Raw genomic sequence first — 20,177 nt, 5'->3', positions numbered from 1 at the left:
TCTTCAAAGAGAACAGCAAGAAGCAAAAAAAAACAACCAAGAACACACCTACGGAGAATCTGACCCACCATTATCTTTCTACGGTCGAAAGTATCCAATGAAGTCTACCTTATCAAGATCTTCCTCTTCCTCTTCTTCCTCTTCCTCTTCAGAGAAGTCAAGGAGTTTCTTGGCAAGGAGAGGATGCCACTGAAGACACTTTCTTTTTGGTCGCTTCCCAGTTCCTTCTCCTTCTGTCGAATGATCCTTATTCCTACTACTGCCTTTCATTACTGTGACCTGTCACAAAAAAAATAGTTTTAAGTTCACACCAATCCCTTAAGCGTAAATGACCTCTACATAGATACATGAATATATGGTGACTGATATATGTCACAAATACTGGAGTACTAATGCAAGACTCTCAGAACTGGAACGGTAATCTATAGTTTTATTCCAATCATCAAAACAGCATGGAATATCTTTTCCAACCCTATAATTTCCACCTAATGCCCAGATTAAGTATCAATATACAATATACAATTGAAGAGCACTAGCCAGTCCAGCTCTTGAATGTGCTCCTGTCTGAAGGGCAGCAGAAAAGCCCTCACATTTCACTGATCAAGAGAGTGAGACTCCACAGCTCTCCCACACCTATGTCCACTGTACTTTTTAACATTTTGTCACTGAAAATGCCAGGATATCCCTCTTTTTAGCAGTGGAATGTATCACCAGCCATTAATCTGTTAATCATGCTTTTATATAAAGCAATGTTGATGTAGAACCCCATGACATTATGAGCTTGGATTTCCCAAAAGCCACTAAAAGGTGCAACAGGGAAATCTGACTTCCTGCCTATGAGAAGTGAATTTTAATACACAAATTTGAAACAACCAACCAGCCGTTGTTTGGAAGTTATCCTGCCACTCCTGAAGTACTCATCAACGGAAGCCCTCACACAGGAAACAAAACTACCTCCTGAACCAAGTGCATGCAGAAGCTAAGTAGTACTTACAGACCTACTTTGTATATGTCCTCAGCTAAAAAATACCCAGAACTACCTCTCTGTAAAAATACATGCTTAACACATGCTAACTACCAGTTTAAGGAATGGTTTAAGAGATCTGCTACCCAGGTAAGGGGCAAATAAATATACAAATAAAGAAACCCAGCACTTCTGCATACTGAAGCCCACAGGAATCAAGTGTTGCTGGCACACAGTCTGGTCCCTTGTAGCCTTCTGTTTACACTGTGTAATGTCAATGATAATCCTGACAGGAGGACGGCTGGCTTTCTAAGAAAACAACACAAACATCCAAACAAACTGAACCTGGGGAGTGGATAGCCAGCTAGATCTTGATAAAGTCCACAAAACCTGCTAAGTTTCACAGGGGCTTCTTGTCAGCTGGATAAAGAAGGTAGGCTAAGTCCTGGTCCCACAGGCAAAGCCAGAAGAAGTTGTTGTTGACACTCAGGAAAATGGTACGCAAATAGGGTGGCAAGCCTTATAACTGCAAGATTACATGGCATTTTGGATCCTGCTTTCTGGAAAATGCCTGCTAGAGCACTAATGTTTCAGCCTATGGCATCAGAAGGGAAAGCTGCAACACCTGTACGTACAGCAGCTGTCCAAGCCCTGGTGCCATTGTTGGGGCGAAAGCCTCACGAGAACCATCTCCCACAGAGGCTACAGCCTGTACAGGTCTGGTCATGCTCCTAGATACCCCACTCATTTAGTGATTGCTAATTTTGGTTTTGGCTGATCTCTTCCATGTGTGTTTTTTGATGGTTAACTGATTGGCACTTTGGAAATATGACCTTGTTTGCACCAGAAATGTGTGTAAACAGCTGCTTCTCCTTCAGATGCCAACACAGAAAACCGAAGGGCATTCAGGCATTGCTTGCTGGTGGAAAAAACTGAACTCTGAAGGAAGCAGATTCAGAAATTTTAATCTGTATTTTAAAATGGCATTTTCCTGGTCGAGCTTATCAGCAGTACCTGGCCCCACCAGCTAAGGAAGCCCTGTAACTTCATAGCAACTTGCCATTAAGCTCCACACTCTGCTGTACCACTTCTACCTGTAGTGCATTTAAACTCTCATTTCACGGCACCTTCTCTGTTCATTTTCTGTAACCCACTCATCTTTCCATCAAGTACTATATGGCACATAATCACACACCATTTCACTTACATCTTGGTCAGTGACTTGCAAAGCAGATCCAAACACAGAAACAAACAACTTTGGCTCTAAAGTAACACTTCAGTGTGGAAAATCAAGCCAAAATCCAGTATCACCAAATGCAAATCTGACATTGCTTCTGTCCCCTGGTGACCTCCACCATGTAACCACACTGCACTGTTCTTTATATCTATCTCTCTTCCTAAAGTGCTGAATCAACCCTGCTTTTGTTTGGAGTGTTTTCAGACACAAAACCACAAAGAAACTGAGCTACTCTTTGACCAGGAACTTCAGCTCCTGTGGGCAGCAGAGATTTGTTGAGAGTTGGAGTTTGTTAAATGACAGAGATCAGCTTCTTCCCATAAAGAATATGGCCTATTTTCTGAACAACATAAACGCGCTTCAAGCATGATAGGCAAGTCAGCCACTCCAGCCCTTACCCCTGACTTATCTAGATGAGCTAATTGTGTTGTTTCTGCCTAGAGATAAGTATGACTGGTAGCCTTTTCCTTGTTAGTGTGAAACTAATTTATTGCTTGAGAAGTGCTTCATGATCCTCCTTTACAAAGCTCAGCTGAAGTCTCAGCGCTATTTCAACAACAGCAAATCCTTTAGCTGGCACCTCTGCCTGCTGCTCTTCAAGAGATGAGAAAGAGGAAACTTCACAGAACTTAAGTGATCCCACGGTGTATTTTACACACGTTCTCCATCACCCAAGGCCCTGCCGCCTGTGCTACACACCGAGCTCAGCAAGGCAGCACTGACCTTCAGCACGGGTCAACTTGCAAATTCCTAAGGGGAGTTCTATGCATGAAGACCAGGTATTGAACAACCAGGTACCTCTACAATAAATTAATCAAAGCTTACTGCACATTACTGCTGAAACAGAAACCTATGCTCAGCTTCAGGAATTCTTGAATTAATGAGTGGCATCATGAAGAATGTTCTGATTCTCTATTACACTGCCTGAGAGTTTTCCTCTTAAAAAAATGTATGCTGACACAGTGTGATGAACTTGTTTTTCCTTTGAGTTGCTTCATCTTCCTTATTACCAACCTACACTTCATGGGCATTTCTGCCAAAACTGTTGATATATTAACGTACAATTACATAATTATGAGAGAAGCCGTTTCATAAAAAGAATAATCCAGTCAAATACAAATCACAACTAACATGGACATTTTCATTATTTTTTTTTTTTTTTGTATGGAAGGTTTTGGCAAGACAGCGTAACTACTTAGAGAAGAGACTCCATGGCCAAGTGAATGGACATATGATTAAACAACAGCTCAAGTTTTACTGGTGTTATTCGCTTGCTGAAAGACAAAACATCAATAGAGTCTATTTAGTGGACTCTTCAGATTCTATTTATTTATCTGATTTTTTTTTTCCTTTCGACACATCTTCAAGCTTGTTTTGTAAGGAAGACAGGAAGCTGGCAGACAGAAGCAAGCAAAATAATACTAGCTCCTTCTCTCCCTGAGTGCTGGCAAGGACCCATTCAAGCAAGCCTTTTCAAAGAAAGCTGGACTTGGACCCTACAAGAACTGAAGCATGTATTTAAGCTTGGCAATTTAATAGCTCCACAGAAAGTCACACAACAAGTCACGGGCAGCCTTTGCAGTAATTTCGGCTTAAAAGTATAGAAGACACAGAGCATCCAAAGTGCAAAGTTTGCAGTAACTGGGATTTATAAACCATACTAAAATAAAGTACTTTTCTCTACAGTATCAGTAAAAATATTGTGTATCTTTTAAGGCAGACATAATGACTTTTATAAGTTAGCATGAGGAAAAACAAAACAATTAAAAAGTATCCTAACAAGACTTTACAAGATAATTCTCAGCTCTAAGGATGACAAAAAAGTGACAGACACTAGGGAGACAGTAGGATTATTCCAACAAGACAAAAGTATGGACAGCTTTGCTTAAAATACGCCACATATGCTTTATAACATCACCAGAAGATACATGTCAAGGCTGACATTCATGATTCACTGACAGCAAGAGATACCTTCAGGGTGATGTTCTCTACACCTATCTTTAGTGCAGATACAGACCTAACATTACAGAGATAACTACATGAATAAAAAAACCTAATAATTTGTGTGTGTGTGCGCGCTGGATGTATTACTTCCTTTCTAGTCCTGGAAACATTAATCAAAGAATCACAGTTTTCTTGGATTTCTCATAAATATTTATATCTAATAGGGCTTCGGAGAAAAAATAAATAAATTAGATTTCATAAGAAAAGAGATGGATGGTGGGGGAAAGCCGGGGAGAAGGAATGATTGCTTAGATTTTTGTGGACTACATTTCTATTTCAATTACACAACTGTATGCAAGTCTTCATTTTTTAAGTGTTCATTAAAAACAAGTGTTTGATTACCTTCATTAACATTCAGTTTTGCTTTCCTCCTATCTTCCTCTGTTATTTACAAAACCTGATACACACACGTGACCAAGTTCTGCAGTCCTAATTTTGGGACTATATCACCTCATGGCTCATCTGTCACAGAGAATGCCACTAGTACTTCTACTAGACAAGCTACACTTCCAAACTAGGTCCACAAATACCAAAATCCTTACAAAGGTTTTCAAAAGTAACCAAGCGCTGTAAGGCACACATTGTAATACAGGCTAGAAAGAAATCCTAGATGTGCAAAAGCAGAGCCCCAGAGATGTGAGTTGTGACTATGGTGTAGTCTCAGTTGGAAGGTTTTCCATGGAAGAATGTTTGAATTTGAGCCATACTCATTTCCATGAGGACAGTGGAAATGAATTTCTGTTTTCCTGTTACCTTAAGAACGTATTTCCCTTTAGTCTAGCTGGGCCCTTAGCTGACTCCATGCAGATTACTGATGCAAAGGAGCACAGGGAAAGTTTCAAGTGGATTTTCCACACCTTCTGCTCTGTTTTATGCTATCTAAATTCTCTACTACTTCATAATAACAAAGAGAGAAAAGAGAAATGAACTATGACACTAATGGCTTAGTGTTTTGGGGTCTACCCAGTCAGTGACCTGAGCTGTTTCAACAAAGAAGCAGCAGACTGGGAAATGAGTTCATGTTCTCACAGGCTGAAGAGGCATTTGAGTTTTCAAATAAAAACAAAAGGAGATTGCTGGCAATAAAATACACCCACACAAATACAAAAGGTGTTTTAAAAAAATAGATTTCTTTTAGCTCTGGAATAAATGAACCAGAATATTTGTATAATGACGGACAAAAGCTGGTTGGCGCTAATTACTGACCAGTCAATGAATATATTCTTTATTGTTTCACGGCAGAGAGCCATTAATGAGCTTTCTAATTTTCGGAGATGGGATGGTTTAATGGGGGACATGCTGAGACTCAATGGAGTCCTGTTTGCCAGCAGAAGTTTGGGATAGATGGTCACCACATGAAACGCTTAGCAACACAGCAACAAGTCTTCCTTATTTTTTAATGACATGCTTCTCCATATCTAGAAATTGTTTTAAACTATATCTTACTCTAAAAGTCAGATTTGAGTTACTTGCTTTCTTTGTCCTCTAATACATAAAATTAAACTCCAAAATCATAAAAAGAATGTCAACAGCACTATTTTTAACTTTTGGGCTTTTTTAGGTTAGTCTTTCATGCCTACCAAAGATGAATAAAAACAACACATAGTAAAAGCCAATAGATTTTAAATTTTAGCTCTGCTCCTTCTCTGCGTATTCAAACATGCACAAAAATTAAGATGTTCTTCAGGGTTTTGAATGCAAATAAAACAACCAGGTTCTGTCTAGTACAAAAAGTACTTTATGTACAACTGTACTCACCATTAGCATGATACCAGGATGCTTCAATTTAAAAAAAAAAAAAAAAAGGGAGGGGAGAAGAATAAATTTGTTACTAGTGTTCACTTGCCCTTTTTATATGTATGCCCATTAGTTTTGCTTTTGATTAATACTGTCATACTTAGTTCTTCAGAGCTATCTGTAAAAATGGTTGTAAGGTTATTTGATGTGCTAGCTCTTTCCAAATCTGCTTTTAAAATGGAAATCACACAGACAGCAAGTGCAGAGGAAGGCCCAAGAAAACTTCATACTCAACAAGAAATCCTCACACATTCAATACACAGAAAAAAACCTGCTTATTCTGTGCAAGGAATACCATGCCCAGAAGTGCTTGTGGCACCATTTCAGGCAACTAAAAGAACATTAATCTTTCTGTGAGACTTAAGCATAATGTAAGAAATAAAGCTTGAAAAATCATAAGGAGATAAGTAATCTACTGCAAAGTCTTTCAATGATGGATGATTTTAACTAGTGATTTCTACTTTTTTTTTCCCAGTTCTCTTTTTTTCTCTTCATTTATAGAAGACAACATGAAAAAATAAAATACTATTTTATTAGAAATACTATTTAATATAATACTGTTCTGCTTTGCAGTGAGTTCTTCAGCCTTTAGGAATGTCTTAATTGAGGGAAAGCCAGGTAAACCATGCCTGCTACAAAACTGCCCTCAAAAAACACGAAATGGATCCTATCATTACAGTGCATGAGTAAACTAACTACGAAATTAAAAAGAGGAAACTTAACATGGATATTGACTATTGGCTTTTCCTTACACCCCCTTCCAGAGGAAAAAAGCATAACTCGCTGGACCTTACTTGGCCGAGTGAGCATTTCAGCCAATACTCAGCCTGAAATTCAGTATGTAACCCAAACTTGGAAGTGCTACATTAGCTACAGTTGTGAAAAATCAAAGAGTGTATCACAGTTAGGCTGCCAGCAAGTGCTTATTGTCAGCAGGGCAAACTACTTGTTAAACTACAATTTAGAATTTGTAGTCTGGAAAATACATTAAAATAAACAAAATTTAAAAAGGAAAAGAGAACAGTAAAATGACAGGGAAAGATGGGGCAAGAAAAAGAATGAAAACGGGCAAAAAAAAAAAAAAGAATCAAGAAGAATAGCAAAGAAAAAGTAAAAGCTGTGCGAAAACTAGAATCATTTAGCTTGACAAAGACAAAATAGCAGTCTTTGTATGCATAAAAGACATCTATTTTCTACAACCATAATGCAGAGCACAAGTGGGTGGCCTCTGCTGACAGGGAGGAAAATGGAGGCCAAGCCCTGGAAAGCATTCCCTCACAGGCAAAGGTGCAGGAGCAGCAGAAGGGAAGCATTTTTTGGGGAGGGGGCGTCACCCAGCACCCCAGGACCCCCAGGGCTGTGGCACACAGGGCAAACAAACCACACAAGTCGCTGTGTGCCATTATCCCTAACCCATATGCTGAATGTAAAACAAATTAATCTAATTATGAAAGCTAAGTGGTGCATGATATTTCAAATATGTAAGTAAAGAAGTATTAAAAAAATGTAGTCAAACTGCACAGAACACAAGGTGTACTGTCGGACAGGAGTCTGGACAATCTTTATAAAAATTACTACCCCCCACCCCCAAGTTCTCTGAAGTCTTTCACTGTTTTTTGGGGGTTTTTTTTGGTTGGTTTTCTTTATTATTATTTATTTTTTGTCTTCTCTTTGGATGTTCTTTCCCAGTCTGAATGCCAGGTACGAGTCACTTATTAGGTAAAGTCAAATCAGTACATTGATCTTAAACTTATCAGTGTTGGAAGGTAGCAATTACCAGGCTTGCGGGAACTGTCTTCTGGACCTACAGAAGTTGCCTTTATAGAAAACAAGAAAGGGTTTAGGAAATGCTCAAGCTTTTATTTTCCACTGTGAGTTATCCTAAATAAACCTAACATTTTAAAAAAGTAATTAATTAACGTTAATTTTTAAAAAATAACAAAGTGACAAACACTTTTCAAACGGACTTGCTGAGGCACAACAGGTTCGGACCTGCTGGACCAAGTTTTAATGAACCTCTGGCGGATAAAAGCCACGAAAGCCACAGGAAACGCCTGCTGTGTTTGGGCAACACCGTTTCTGTGTGCTGGAAACACACCGCTTCCACGTCAAAACAAAACACCCTCGCCAGTCAAAACCAACGCGCATCCATCCACAACCCCAACACCTGCTCAGTAGGTGAGCATGACATCCAGGAGAAGGAAGGGCCCCGGGAAACCTGCCTGCCTCAACGACACAGCAGCTGGGGAGCAGGAGGAACCAGCAGAGGGACCCGTGGAGGACGGGCCAGGGGGAGGGAGGCGGCGGCATCAGGAACGCCCCTGCTGCGCGGTGACAAGGGCGACCTGCGCCGGGGCAGAGCGGCCGGTGACCGCCGCCCGCACTGCTGCCCCCGCAGGAGGAAGGGGGGCTGGAAAGGACCGCCGAGGGACGCTGGACCCGGCGGCTGTGCCGTGGCCGGGCAGGCAGGGGCTGCGGGGCAGCTCCCCGGGGCGGCAGGCCGTGCCCCCGGGGCACAGCGAGGGGCACGGCGTGTGCCCGGGGGCTGGAGCAGCTGCCGGGGCACAGCGGGAGGGATGGGTCCCACCAGGCACTGGTTCCGCTGTCCCAACCCGCGGGCCAGGGGCCGGGCGCGTTGGCTCTTCCGGGCCTCTGCACACACGTGCCAGCTCTCCCGGTCGTATCAAGCCACCGCCCGGCGTTCTGGGAGGGGGAAACGGCAGCGCAGTACCTGCTGCGGGGCGGGAGAACAAGCCACGCCGGCATGCCGGAGCTCTGCTGAGCGACGCCCCGGCAGGAGACCTTCGAAGACCCAGAGGAAAGCCTCCGAGGTGCTGAAGGCTTTTCCGGAGCAGGGTCCCTGCGAGCTCGGGGCTGCAGGGGAGGGAGGAAGCAGAGCAGGAGTCGGGGCGACAGGCGAAGGCGTCCGAGTTGGTTACTATAGAACCCCGGGGGTTCCAAACGGCCAGCCCGGAGCAAGGGGACCGGCGCGGGGAGGCACCTCCGGCTTCACCTTTTAAAAGTAAACCTACAAAAAGAAACCCCCAACAAACCCAAGAACAAGGCACGGAAACGAAGCGCCAGCCGAGGCACCCAGGCTACCTGCCTGCACAGGTGCGCTCCGGCCAGCATCTGGCTGGTGCAGCCCAGGGGAGGTCGGCTCGCCCGCCCCCGTGCTGCAGAGCACACGCGTCTGCCTTGCGGAAGAAGCAGGTTTGGGGACGTAAGTCACCAACATCTTCATTCAAGCGCATGAACGTCTCCAAACCGGAGCCTCCGCAGAAGGATGCCGTTCACAGACTCACATAACCCTCATGGCTGGAAAAGACCATTGCGTCCAACTGTCAACCCCCACCCCCCAAAAAAAAGAAAGCCCAGTAGAGCATGTCCTGAAGTGCCTCATCTACACAATTTTTAAATACCTCCAGGGATGGCGACTCCACCACCTCCCTGGGCAGCCTGTTAATTCAAACAGTCTGAAGCCCTAACTCTTTTGTATCAGCATTATTTTTCAGACTGAGCCAATTTCTTCCATAGTCACTTTGGACAAAAAAGCAGTTGTCTCAAGACTCGTAAGCAAGACAGGCCTGTTTTTGCCTTGAACTTAAATGGCAGCAGGACATATACTACTGCAGGATCCATTCCAGCCTTCAGCAGCTGCAGAGGCAGAAAAAACGAAAAAAGAAACCCAGGGAGTCACAGGCCACAGCTAGACTTACTTCACCAATACTCTATTGAGACTCACTCCAGTGACTCATACTGATAGTCAAAACTTGGAGAGTGATAAACTGCAAGAGAGAACCAGTTGTTTGGGTGAGAGATACCTTTGGGGAACACCAGGCACCAACCAGCCCAGGTGCCAACCCACCACCCACAGGCCTGCCAGTGGCCATGCACATCCCCCAGGGAAAATACAGTTCCATTAGCCTAGTGGTTTCCTTTACCTGGAGCTCCTGGAGAGCAGACAGGTGTTTCCCTCACTGCACGCTCCGTGCACGCAAACACAAGGGAGAAAGGTACTGCAGAGCAGCACCAGATCTCCCGCATATGCAGGTGAGGTTGGTCACCCTGGAGACGGGTACACTGGGACCCCTGTGCTACTAAACCTGGCCCTACTCCTAGGTGAAGGAGATGTGATGCACTCAGTCAGAAAACTTCAGTATCTTTTTGCTCCAAAATAGCGTTCCTTTTCGCTCGTACATCTGCTGCCACAACCGGAGAGAAATCCAACAAACCCAGAAGGCGAGCAAAATAAATGCCTGAAATTCAGAACACAGAGCAGGCAGAACCCAACCTACTTTGCAATGCTTCCTCCCACGGAGAGGCGGATAATGACAACAAGCTCCACAAAAGCCTTCTGCTGACGCCAGAGCAATTTATCAATAGCACCCTTTTCCTCCAGGGACACAGACTGTGAAAAGCAATCACCTCTCAGACAGGAGACCAGTGCTTGTCTGCAGAGCATGACAAGACCACAGCAACAACCACCACCCAAACCCTACCAACTTTCAGCAAGGTAAAGCAGGGGAGAAATTTTGACCGAGAATAGTTGTCCAACAGTAGTGAAAGTAAGTGTCCAGAACTGAGGGTTTACATACACACCTGAACAATTTTCCTTTGTGCTCCTGCATGACCAAGACTACCTGAGCCTGCATAAACAGCAGCTCTTCTTGGAAGATAGCTGTGATTGCTGTGTTTTGCCATTATTTTAATACTGCTTTAAAATTTTTTTTTTGTGATTTGTTAACTGGATCATCAGAGGTTCCCTCTAGCTTTTGCAAATCACTAAACGATTAATCTCAGAGTAAAGAGCTTTAGAGCCAGTGAGATCACAGGTAAGATGGCCACAGGCAATACTTTACTAATTTCAGTGCAGGAAAATGCAATCAGCTCATTCCCAGGAGGACATCTGCATTCAGCAATAGCTTCCTCACTGAAGGGCCTTGTGGGTAAGAACTCAAAAGTCAAATTGGAATTTTATGTGAACAAGAGGGAGTTCTGCTTACAGCCTTCAGAGGATGAGACCCTATGAATGGAAGAAAAAAAAAAAAAAGAGGCAATTTTTCGATTTGTAACTCCTAAAGCTTCATTTTTATCTTCATTAGTTGGCACAGAAATTGCTCTAGGGTGCAGTCATGGCAGAAACATGCATGGCCAAGTGCTTCTGCACAGCACGAATCAGCACAAAAAAGGAGATGTTCCTGCAGCAGTGAGTGCGGCTGAATGGGAAAATTGTTCAACTCTCCTTTTCACCTCTTGTTGATTGTGCCCTAATGTCTTCTGCAAAGCCAGGACAATGCGGCTGTGTCCATCGCTACTGTAATCCATTCTAAGGTCTACCATGTGCATAAGGAAGCTTTCATAATAAAATTCAGTCATAATTACTACCAGTGTCAGCAGAACCATATACAGCTGTGTGAATAAATGAAAGAATTAGTCTCTTAATACATATTTAATAGGCCACAAGATATCCTTGCACAACCAAGTATTATAGTTGGTATAGTTGGTCTACTTTTGCTCTCTTCAACTCAAGTACAATAGGCTAAGATAGTTGTCCAAACAACTCCTCAAAACAGCTACTACCCATGGCTCCCATGGAAGAAGAATCAAATTAAGGCTACAGACACTATTTACTCAGCTTTGCTCATCTTCAATATTATTAGCTCATAATCATGGTAATGTAACTTTTACACATCTCAGAAACACCAATAAAGAGGCTACATGAAAATTTCAAATAAAACACTCTCGTGCAATGATCACTGAAAGAAATGCCCCCAAGATTTACTTGATAATACATTCATAGCTACTATCAGATTTTCTACAGAATCAAATCGTCACAATCTCCTTCCATCCCCTCCTCCTACTAAGAGACAGAAAGGGTAAAGCAAAAATAGTGAAATGTGAACCCTTGGAGTTTGGTCCCTGTTTGTTTTTGCCTGAATCCTCCCCTACCAGACTGGGTTAATTTCCAAGCCATTGACCTAAAACAGTATTAAAAGAAATATTAAAGCAGCAACACTTTGTCAAGATACCTTGTATCTCAAATTAGACACAACAGAAAAAGGTAAACAGAATTCTAGGACAAAGCAGAATATTGTTAAAAAGATGGATATAAATAAAAATAAGTGGAAACCCAACAATTTTGTACACATTTATCAGTTATACATGTATTTATCTTCTTTCTAAAGGCAGCATTTAAAGCACCAGGAATGAGCTTTTAATGCAGACTAGATTCCTCAGTACAGTGGTTTAATTCGATCACAGAAGAAGGAGGTAAAGCTAAAAGAACTTTGGCTCTGTTTTTGGAAATACCACCACCTCTCAGAACTATGCAGATCCACATAAAGTCCTTCTTGGTCTACAAAAAATTGTAATTACTATGAAAGCAGATGTACTATCTCAATACACCATTTTCAAGTGCCATCTAGTGGTTATTTTCATTTTTACTTCAAATTGGTATTTAAAAACAACTCTTCTATTTTTAAATTTTAAAGTAAGTTTTTTTATTTTTTTTTTTCTGACATGTTAAAGTCTGTAAGTAATCAGGGCCTCAACTGATTGTATGGGAAAACCCTGGAGAATAAAGCATGTTCTCAGCTTTCCTCACTCCAGATAAAAAAATACACAATGCCACATGAAAAGGTTTCTATTTTATACTCAATCCGGATTTCAAAACATTTGAGCAAAAGTTGGGAACATGGAACATTAATATCTTCCAATTAGGAAAGAATAAGAGAGATGAAATCTGTTGCAAAGAGATCAGAAACAAATGCACAGTCAAACTGGGAAGAGAGCTTGTAACTCTGATCCCAGCCCCTGCTTCCTTCTGCTGCCTCTCCCTTCCAGAAGGCGTAAGATGAAGAAACCGAAAACTTTCACATTCAGCAACTACCTCTGGGTCATTTGATAAAAAGCAATGCCAAGCTTTGGAGATGCAGGCATTCACAAAGCTGCCCCTCAATACAAGAACAGGAAATACACGATGCCAGAAAGAGTAATAAAATTTAATAATGCACAGATTTAAAAAAAAAAGGAGAATAAAAAAAGTTATTTAAAAAACCCTCAGAAGAAGGAGAACTATCTTACTGCATGTCTAGCCTCCAAAAGGCAGGCTCAGCTATTCACAGAATTGTCACGGCTGGAAAAAACCTCTAAGATCGCCAAGTCAAACAATCCACCTGCAAGGTGGGGGGAACAACACAACACAACCCACCTAAACAAACAAAAAAGCACTCGAGCACATTAAACTCCCCTTTTAACACCTATCAAACTAATAAAAATATTTTTAAGTCCCTTAAGCCCGTGTCTCATTGCCTAAATTATGCATTTCACTGCTCAATTAATCCACTAAATAAAAATGGGCATTTCATTTGGAAAGCATGGAAGTTTTGGCCAACATGGCTGCTAGCCCTTTTTAGGCTAAGAGTTTTTTTGTGTGTTCTCTCAAGGTGTGTGCCCGTTCAGAGCCCGCACATCAAAATGATCTGAGCAAAGTTAACCAAGAACTTCCCCCAGGATGCCACGCAACACCAAGTCTAAGTCTACGGCTTTACTGTAGGTGAAATGCAGATGCAGGTGACTTGTAAGCTAAAATTCTGCATGCAGTTTCAAGCTACTTTATTCAATGGAAAAAGTCTAAAGGTCAAACTCACTCAGCTTAAGCAAATAAAGATGAAAAAAGAGGAATATTCTTACTGTCTTTCAAACAATTTTAAAAATTGCTTTGAGAGCTGATGAATACCAGTATGAATTAGAAAATCCTCTCTGATGGTAAACAATATTGACAAAGATCAGAATTATGTAACTAAATGAACCCATATTTAACAGGTTGGCATTTCTATGTAGTGTTCCAGCCACATTCTCCTGAAGCTCAGTGGATGTTGGGCATGAATAACATCAAACCACTGTAAGAAAGCAAGCTACCAAGAAAATCTTTTCTGTGCCAAAGATGTATGTTTTTGCCAAACAACAGTTTTCAGCATTTTTGTCTAAAAATCTCTCTCTCAAATGAGTTTCAAACTAAACCAACAAAAGTAAGTACGGCTGTACACAATGCTCCCGTTCTTAAGCCATCTGCATGCTCAGTAATGTTGCAAAAATGCATCACTACCGTGAGTTCTGCTGAACATAACAATAATAGTCTCTTTTAAGGAAAGAGAGCTGGCTTATTTTTAATTTATAGAAAGATAATCACATGATTCAGCAACGTCCACTTCAAAATATCTACAGCTAGGAATTTGACATGAGCTGAATGTGAAGGATTTAGGGCAAATATTTTTGCATTGTTCCCCTTTAAACTAGACAATGTAAGTTTTTATGCACTAACAAATCATTATTTCAAAAACAGGAAAACATTAAGGACTACATTCATAGCACGTGAAGGTCTCTAGTGCTGCTCAAGGCAGGCCTAGCTTCAAAGCTGGACCTGCGCAGCCTGCCCAGGGAGGGAGAATCCACCACCTCTTTTTGGCATCTGCTCTACCGCCTTCACAACAGAGGATACTTTTACTTATGCTCAACCAGAATTTGCTTTGTCTTGACTTGTGACTACTGCCTCTTGCCTGTCCTTTCACTGTACACCTCTAAGAGGAGTCAAGCTCCACCTTCTTCGTAACTGACCTACAGATAACTGTAATCAAATGGAGCCTCCTTCAACCTTCTCTTCTCAGCTGGAACTCAACCAGCTCTTGCAGCCTTTCTTGCTGTGTCACATACTCCAGATCCAACCACCTTGGTGTTCCTTGGTATCTCTTGTATGGGGGTCCGCAGTTTCAGCAGAAATGCAGAGCAGGAAAACTCCTTCTCTCAACCTGCTGGATATGTTCTTGCTCACACAGCCCAGTCTGCTTTCAACCAACCATCCAGCCAGCCTGTATTCAGTTTAGCTTCAGGGAAGCTAATGGAAGTGTTAAAAAACTTGGTACCATCACAGTAAGGAAGGCCCTCTGCTCTCCCCTTTCCCATAGCACCTTGTCTCCATCACTTCATCACATTAATCAGGCACAATTTGCTCATGGTAAATCCACACTTGGCTGTTTACAGTCACCTTCTTGTCCTTCACGTGCCTGGAAATGGCTTCCATGAGGACCTGTGCCACAATTCTCCCATGGACCAAGCTGAGGTCAGCGAGCCTCCTGTCTCCCAGATGGTTTTTTTTTGTGCCTTAGCATACAATTAAATACCTCAGGGTCTGATTTCTTCCTCTTGCATGATCCATGAGAATGATGACACATTTGACCTGCAGTAACCTGAGATTACAGCCACTTCACCATAATTGACAGCAGCTGGAGAACAGGAAGCACAACTTGTTTGGCTTGTTTGTTGTTTTTTTTCCCCCCCTTTTGTTTTGGTTTTTTGTTGTTGTTGGTTTTTGTTTGGTTTGTTTTTTTGGTTTGGGTTTTGTGGGCTTTTTTGGGTGTCTGTGTCTAGTTTTTTGGGTGTTGTGTTTTTTTTTTCTTTGTTGTATTTTTTTTCTTTGTTGTGTTTTTTTTTTCTTTGTTGGCTTTTTTTTTCTTGTTTTGTTGCTATTGTTTTTTTGTTTTGTTTGTTTTCTTCCCCCCAAAAAAGCTACCTAATACTACAAATTCAGGTTTGCAGACACCTCTCCCTCACCACATAAACAAACAAAAAATAACTAAGGTTTAAAGACAGTGGGTATTTTCGTTGTGTTTGGAAATGCAAGTCCAATTTAGTCCAAGCATTTCCTCTTATTTTGATTTTTTAAAGTTTATTTTTCAATAGGAGGAAGAGCATGAAGCTACCACGATTCTGAGGAAAGCCCTAAGAAACAAGAGAGCAAGAGTAAGCAAGTGAGCTTCCTCGTCAAGCAACGTGTGTAATTTAAGAATAAGAGGGTTTGTGGCACCTAATGAACAAATTCGTTCTAAAATCCAGACGTTTAACATCCTCGGAGAGCTGCTGTGAACAGGCCATTTCAGCAGTCTGCTGCTCTGTGCTCAAGGGCTAAAACATAAGCAAGTCTTCCCTGAAAGCCTAGGTCCCTGATGAGCTGGTGAGCAACTGGACAGACAACCCCACATGATTTGCTGATCAAAAGTTTATTGGAAACAGTGAAGATGCTCAAGGACTTCAATAAGCTTAGGCGGTATTTGCCATGGTTTGGAGCTTGGGAAAAAACAGGTGGAAGGTCTTAAATACTCTAGAATTGTTATGCAAAGCATTAATTTGACAGCAATCTCTGTGATACGTAGGTCTTCCACAAGCCTTAGCATCCCATTGCAAGAGAGTGCAGTCAGCTCTCTGAAGAATCAAACACTTAAAATCAACTGAGGCAATTCCTTCTGTAAGTAATCCAGGTTTGCACTGAAACTTCCTTGGGAAGCAGGAGAGGGATTTTCTTTTATTTTTAAAAGATTTTAAGTGGAAGGGCACTTTGGAACACAAAAAAACCGCTCAAACCTGGCTGTGGATCCTTGCTTATTAAATGCTAGGCTCTTAATGAAGCACTCTTAGAATGGGAGGATTTCATGTATATATGACTGCAAGTATATACCATTCATTCAGCAGTAACTCAGAAACCTCTGTCATTGAAACACAGAGTGGTCCTTTGTCTTTATCTTCCAATGCCCATTCCCAGTGCAATAAAACCCAAAAAGCTGGATACTTCTGACCATTTCTAAACAGAGATCTGAAAAAAACTGTTAAAAAATCCTCTTAAAATACCAGCCAGTAAGTCTCAACTCATTCAGGCTCTCATCACTCTCAAAAAATTATACCTGTGTGTATCCAACGTTTTAAAAAGCGTGAGGAAACAGACGGGTTTTTCTTAAATGCTTTGGGTATCAATAATGGCAGGTTACAGTGGGGAAGAAAATACTTGTTACACAGCTTCAGTTCCTTGTGCTCCTGTAGTGAGTACATCCTACCACCTCTGTTACTTTCATTATCTGTGACCCAGGTTCCTCCATTGATTTAAACTGCACCATTACGGTACAGGAAAGAGGAGGACTTAACTGTGGATGTACCAGGTTGTTCGATCAGTCCTACCGTTTTCATGCTATGAACTCAGAAAGGGGACTCCTTCAGTTCAGTGGACTCTAAGCACATTTCCCCCCCTCAACAGTGAGAGTCCTGAATTCCTGCTCTTTGGGAAAACCTCAGCATCTTCATGAAGTTGTACTGCAGACAATTTAAACTTATTTCCTCCTGATTGGAAAGATTTTCTCTGGAACGTGAAAAGTGGAAGTTGAACTGACACCTCTGTGATTCAACATCTTTACTGCTCTTCTGTTTCCACTGTGTCAGATTAAATGGCTCATCCCAGTCTTGAAGACTAAAACCGAATTTGTGAAAACTGTGTCTTGGTAACTCTTTCTGACACTGGCATTAAATACCTTGTTTGCCTTGTATCACAGTTAAATTATGACAAATGAGCTCTCGTCGCTGTAAATATTCTAAGAGTGAAGTCAGCTAAGAGGAAAACATATGCCACTTCCAAAGTCAATTACCTTTAATTCACACTTCCACTGCATAGGCCTAGCACTGAAGAAACCCACACAGACAGCACCGACAGATTCCCAAAATTTGAAGGTAAAGTACTCTGTAAAACATATACACACAGAGTATTTTCTTGAAAAGAAGAATGCCTCAAGACCACCCATGGTAGCAACTGCAAATTCCAGTGACAATGCAAGCAGCCAGAAACCTGATTTAAAGAAAAAACGAAAAAAAAAAACCTGTAGAAAAACATTTATATAGGCACTCCCAAGTAACACTGAAGTCTGGAAAGAGTGCTAACACAAAAAACACAGGTTCCATCTGCTGCCAAGTCCCACAGCCTGGGATTCAGCTCTTTGTGCTCGTTATGAATATAAATAATGTGAAAAAAATCTGCCTTTTCATTTGGGTTTTGTTGTTGTCAGCTATGTACACCTCAAAAAACACGGAGTAAAACTGTAAACTGGAAGAGCTGCTAGTTAAAAATGATGTTGCCACAAGCAGCGGATCTCTGCCTGCACTGTTTCATTATATAACTTTTGGCAAAGTTTTCTGAAGAACCACCAAAAAAGCACCAGAGGCTGATAAAAACTGAAAGGAGAAGTCCTCTTCGTAAGATGTAAAATTTAGTTTGGCTTCTCATTTTGTTTACATTATCACCTATTTAAAACTCCCATTTTTTAACTGACAGACAAAGACAAAGTAGCTTAATGAAAAAAAACTTTCAACAGTCTGGCTCCACCTGGGTGGTGAAAACTGCTCCTGTAGTTCTCCAGTAGAAAAAAAGCAAACAAATACACCTCCAGCCAACATAAAAGAGCCACTTCACAAGCAAGCCACACCTCAAACAAGACTAGTTAAAATTACAGGTAGGCATTATGGTTTTTATCTTCACATCTTTATGGCCAGAGAGAAACAAAGATGAAAATACTATTTTTCCCAGGTCTTTTGATCACTAGTGGGGATCTTTGTAGATTGTTTAACACATGTAAAATTGAGCTTTTGTAAATGCCTCCACAGTTTTAATTAGCTTCATAAAATTTATTATTATGGTATGAAGATATTGCTAGATGAAAATACAGATAGGTGCTTAGACAAAATCTATCTACATCTAACTCTGTATGTTATGTTAGGTCCTAAACTTGAGGTTTTACATCTAGCTACTCTGCCATCAGCCAAGGAGAAACGGCAGCTGTGCCTGCAGAGAAGTAAAAATATAGTTTACTGAAATGAAACTACCAATATAAAACTATTCCTGTAAAGAGAACAGTTGCTGATGAAGGCCCTTTCTCTAGGTTTAAGTACTGGACCTCTTGAGTGGAGGAAAATTTCCCATTTTCTCTGTTGAGTGGCACAGCAATGACATCAAGGTTTATCCTTTTAATAATGATTTCCTGCACAATGAATTATCAATTAAAAAATTGATCACGTCAAAGTAATTGAAAATGACACAGTGTGGTAAACCTGCTTTTAGTTTTTCCCTAAAGCAAATCAAACTCCCTTTTCTGTATTCAACAGGCACCAAAGCAGGTACTTTTAAACTACAGAGAAGAACCATAAGAGTCACCCTCCATCTTCATATTTTCCTGTACTGCACTCATTTGTTGCAGTAGGAAAACTATTTGCCCACCAACTCCCCCCCAAACTTTGTCTTGCCCAAAACATTTAGTCATCCCTTGTAACAGAGGGGAGCAGAAGCCAAGAAGACAGCACATTGACCATCCAGCACCAACAAGGAAAGTAATAATGAGGACCCCACACTGCACCCAAACAACACCCACCAAGTCTTCCTCACCCATGTTATGTCCTTATGCACACAGCTTGCTTTGGTAACACTCAGGTCAATGCAGTAGTGACCGTCTCATAGTGTTTCTACAGTCACACTACCATGTGGCAGGCAAGTGGCTTTGGCCACCCACATTCCTGCCTGTGGCTACTGCAGGGCAACAAACTCTGTTAAAGACACCAGGGCAGCTGAACAGCATCAAGGGCCCTTTCTTGCTGCACACCAGGGGCTGCAGGAAGGCGAGTGTGGGCATCCCTCCAGTGTTGAAGGATGACAACTGGTGTGGCATGGCTGACAAGCACTTCCAGCTACAGGATTAACCTTGAGGCATTGTGGTTTTCTATGCTGCAGATTCCCTTCTTTACTACATAACTCAATGTTCTTCCTTTGTCATCAAAGTCAGGAGAGATTTCACTTGAAACAGCCTCAGTGGCCTCAGAGCAGTGCCAAGCACGAGGCCATACATGTCATCCCATCAGCTCCACAAAGCCTGTTGCTGGTCCACCACCAGCTTCCCTTCTGAAGGCTTTAAGTTAGGACTTCTGTACACCTTCTCATCTGCAAGACCTGCAACAGGGACAAACAAACTACAAATGAACCTAAAAGCATCAGGAGAGAAGCTGCACAGTGAATAAAGAAACAAAGGCCCCAAAGACGAGTTATTTTCTAGTTATTATTATGTAGTGTTTACTCTAAGGTTGATAGACGAGTGTGTGTGGAGGGGATATAGGACAGCAGATATATTAGAATACCTTGGAGATAACCTGAGAAAACACCTCTTCTTATTAAATAGACTGCATATGTAATTAACTGATTTTTTTCCTTGACATACATTAATGGGAACAGTATCTCCACATACAAAATTATGAACAAGCTGTGTTTGCAATAACCACCACATATGAAAAACCCAACACCACCCAGACATCTCTTTG

General features: G+C 41.6%; 1 protein-coding gene across 12 annotated transcripts in view; it reads right to left on the bottom strand.

The window, feature by feature from the left end:
* The window catches only part of BBX (BBX high mobility group box domain containing), a 145,217-nt gene that overhangs the window by 60,932 nt on the left and 64,108 nt on the right, over positions 1–20,177 (bottom strand). For all 12 annotated transcript variants that reach the window (XM_051623973.1, XM_051624031.1, XM_051623952.1 and 9 more), the window contains one exon: positions 109–279. In XM_051623973.1, the coding sequence (XP_051479933.1) occupies positions 109–270 (162 nt within the window). In that variant the 5' untranslated portion in view covers positions 271–279. The remainder of the gene's footprint in view (positions 1–108; positions 280–20,177) is intronic.

This window comes from Apus apus, chromosome 1 (genome assembly GCF_020740795.1).
Source record: "Apus apus isolate bApuApu2 chromosome 1, bApuApu2.pri.cur, whole genome shotgun sequence".
Lineage (NCBI taxonomy): Eukaryota > Metazoa > Chordata > Aves > Apodiformes > Apodidae > Apus > Apus apus.
The sequence above is the reverse complement of the archived record's forward strand: the minus strand, read 5'-3'. Positions and strand labels throughout refer to the sequence as shown.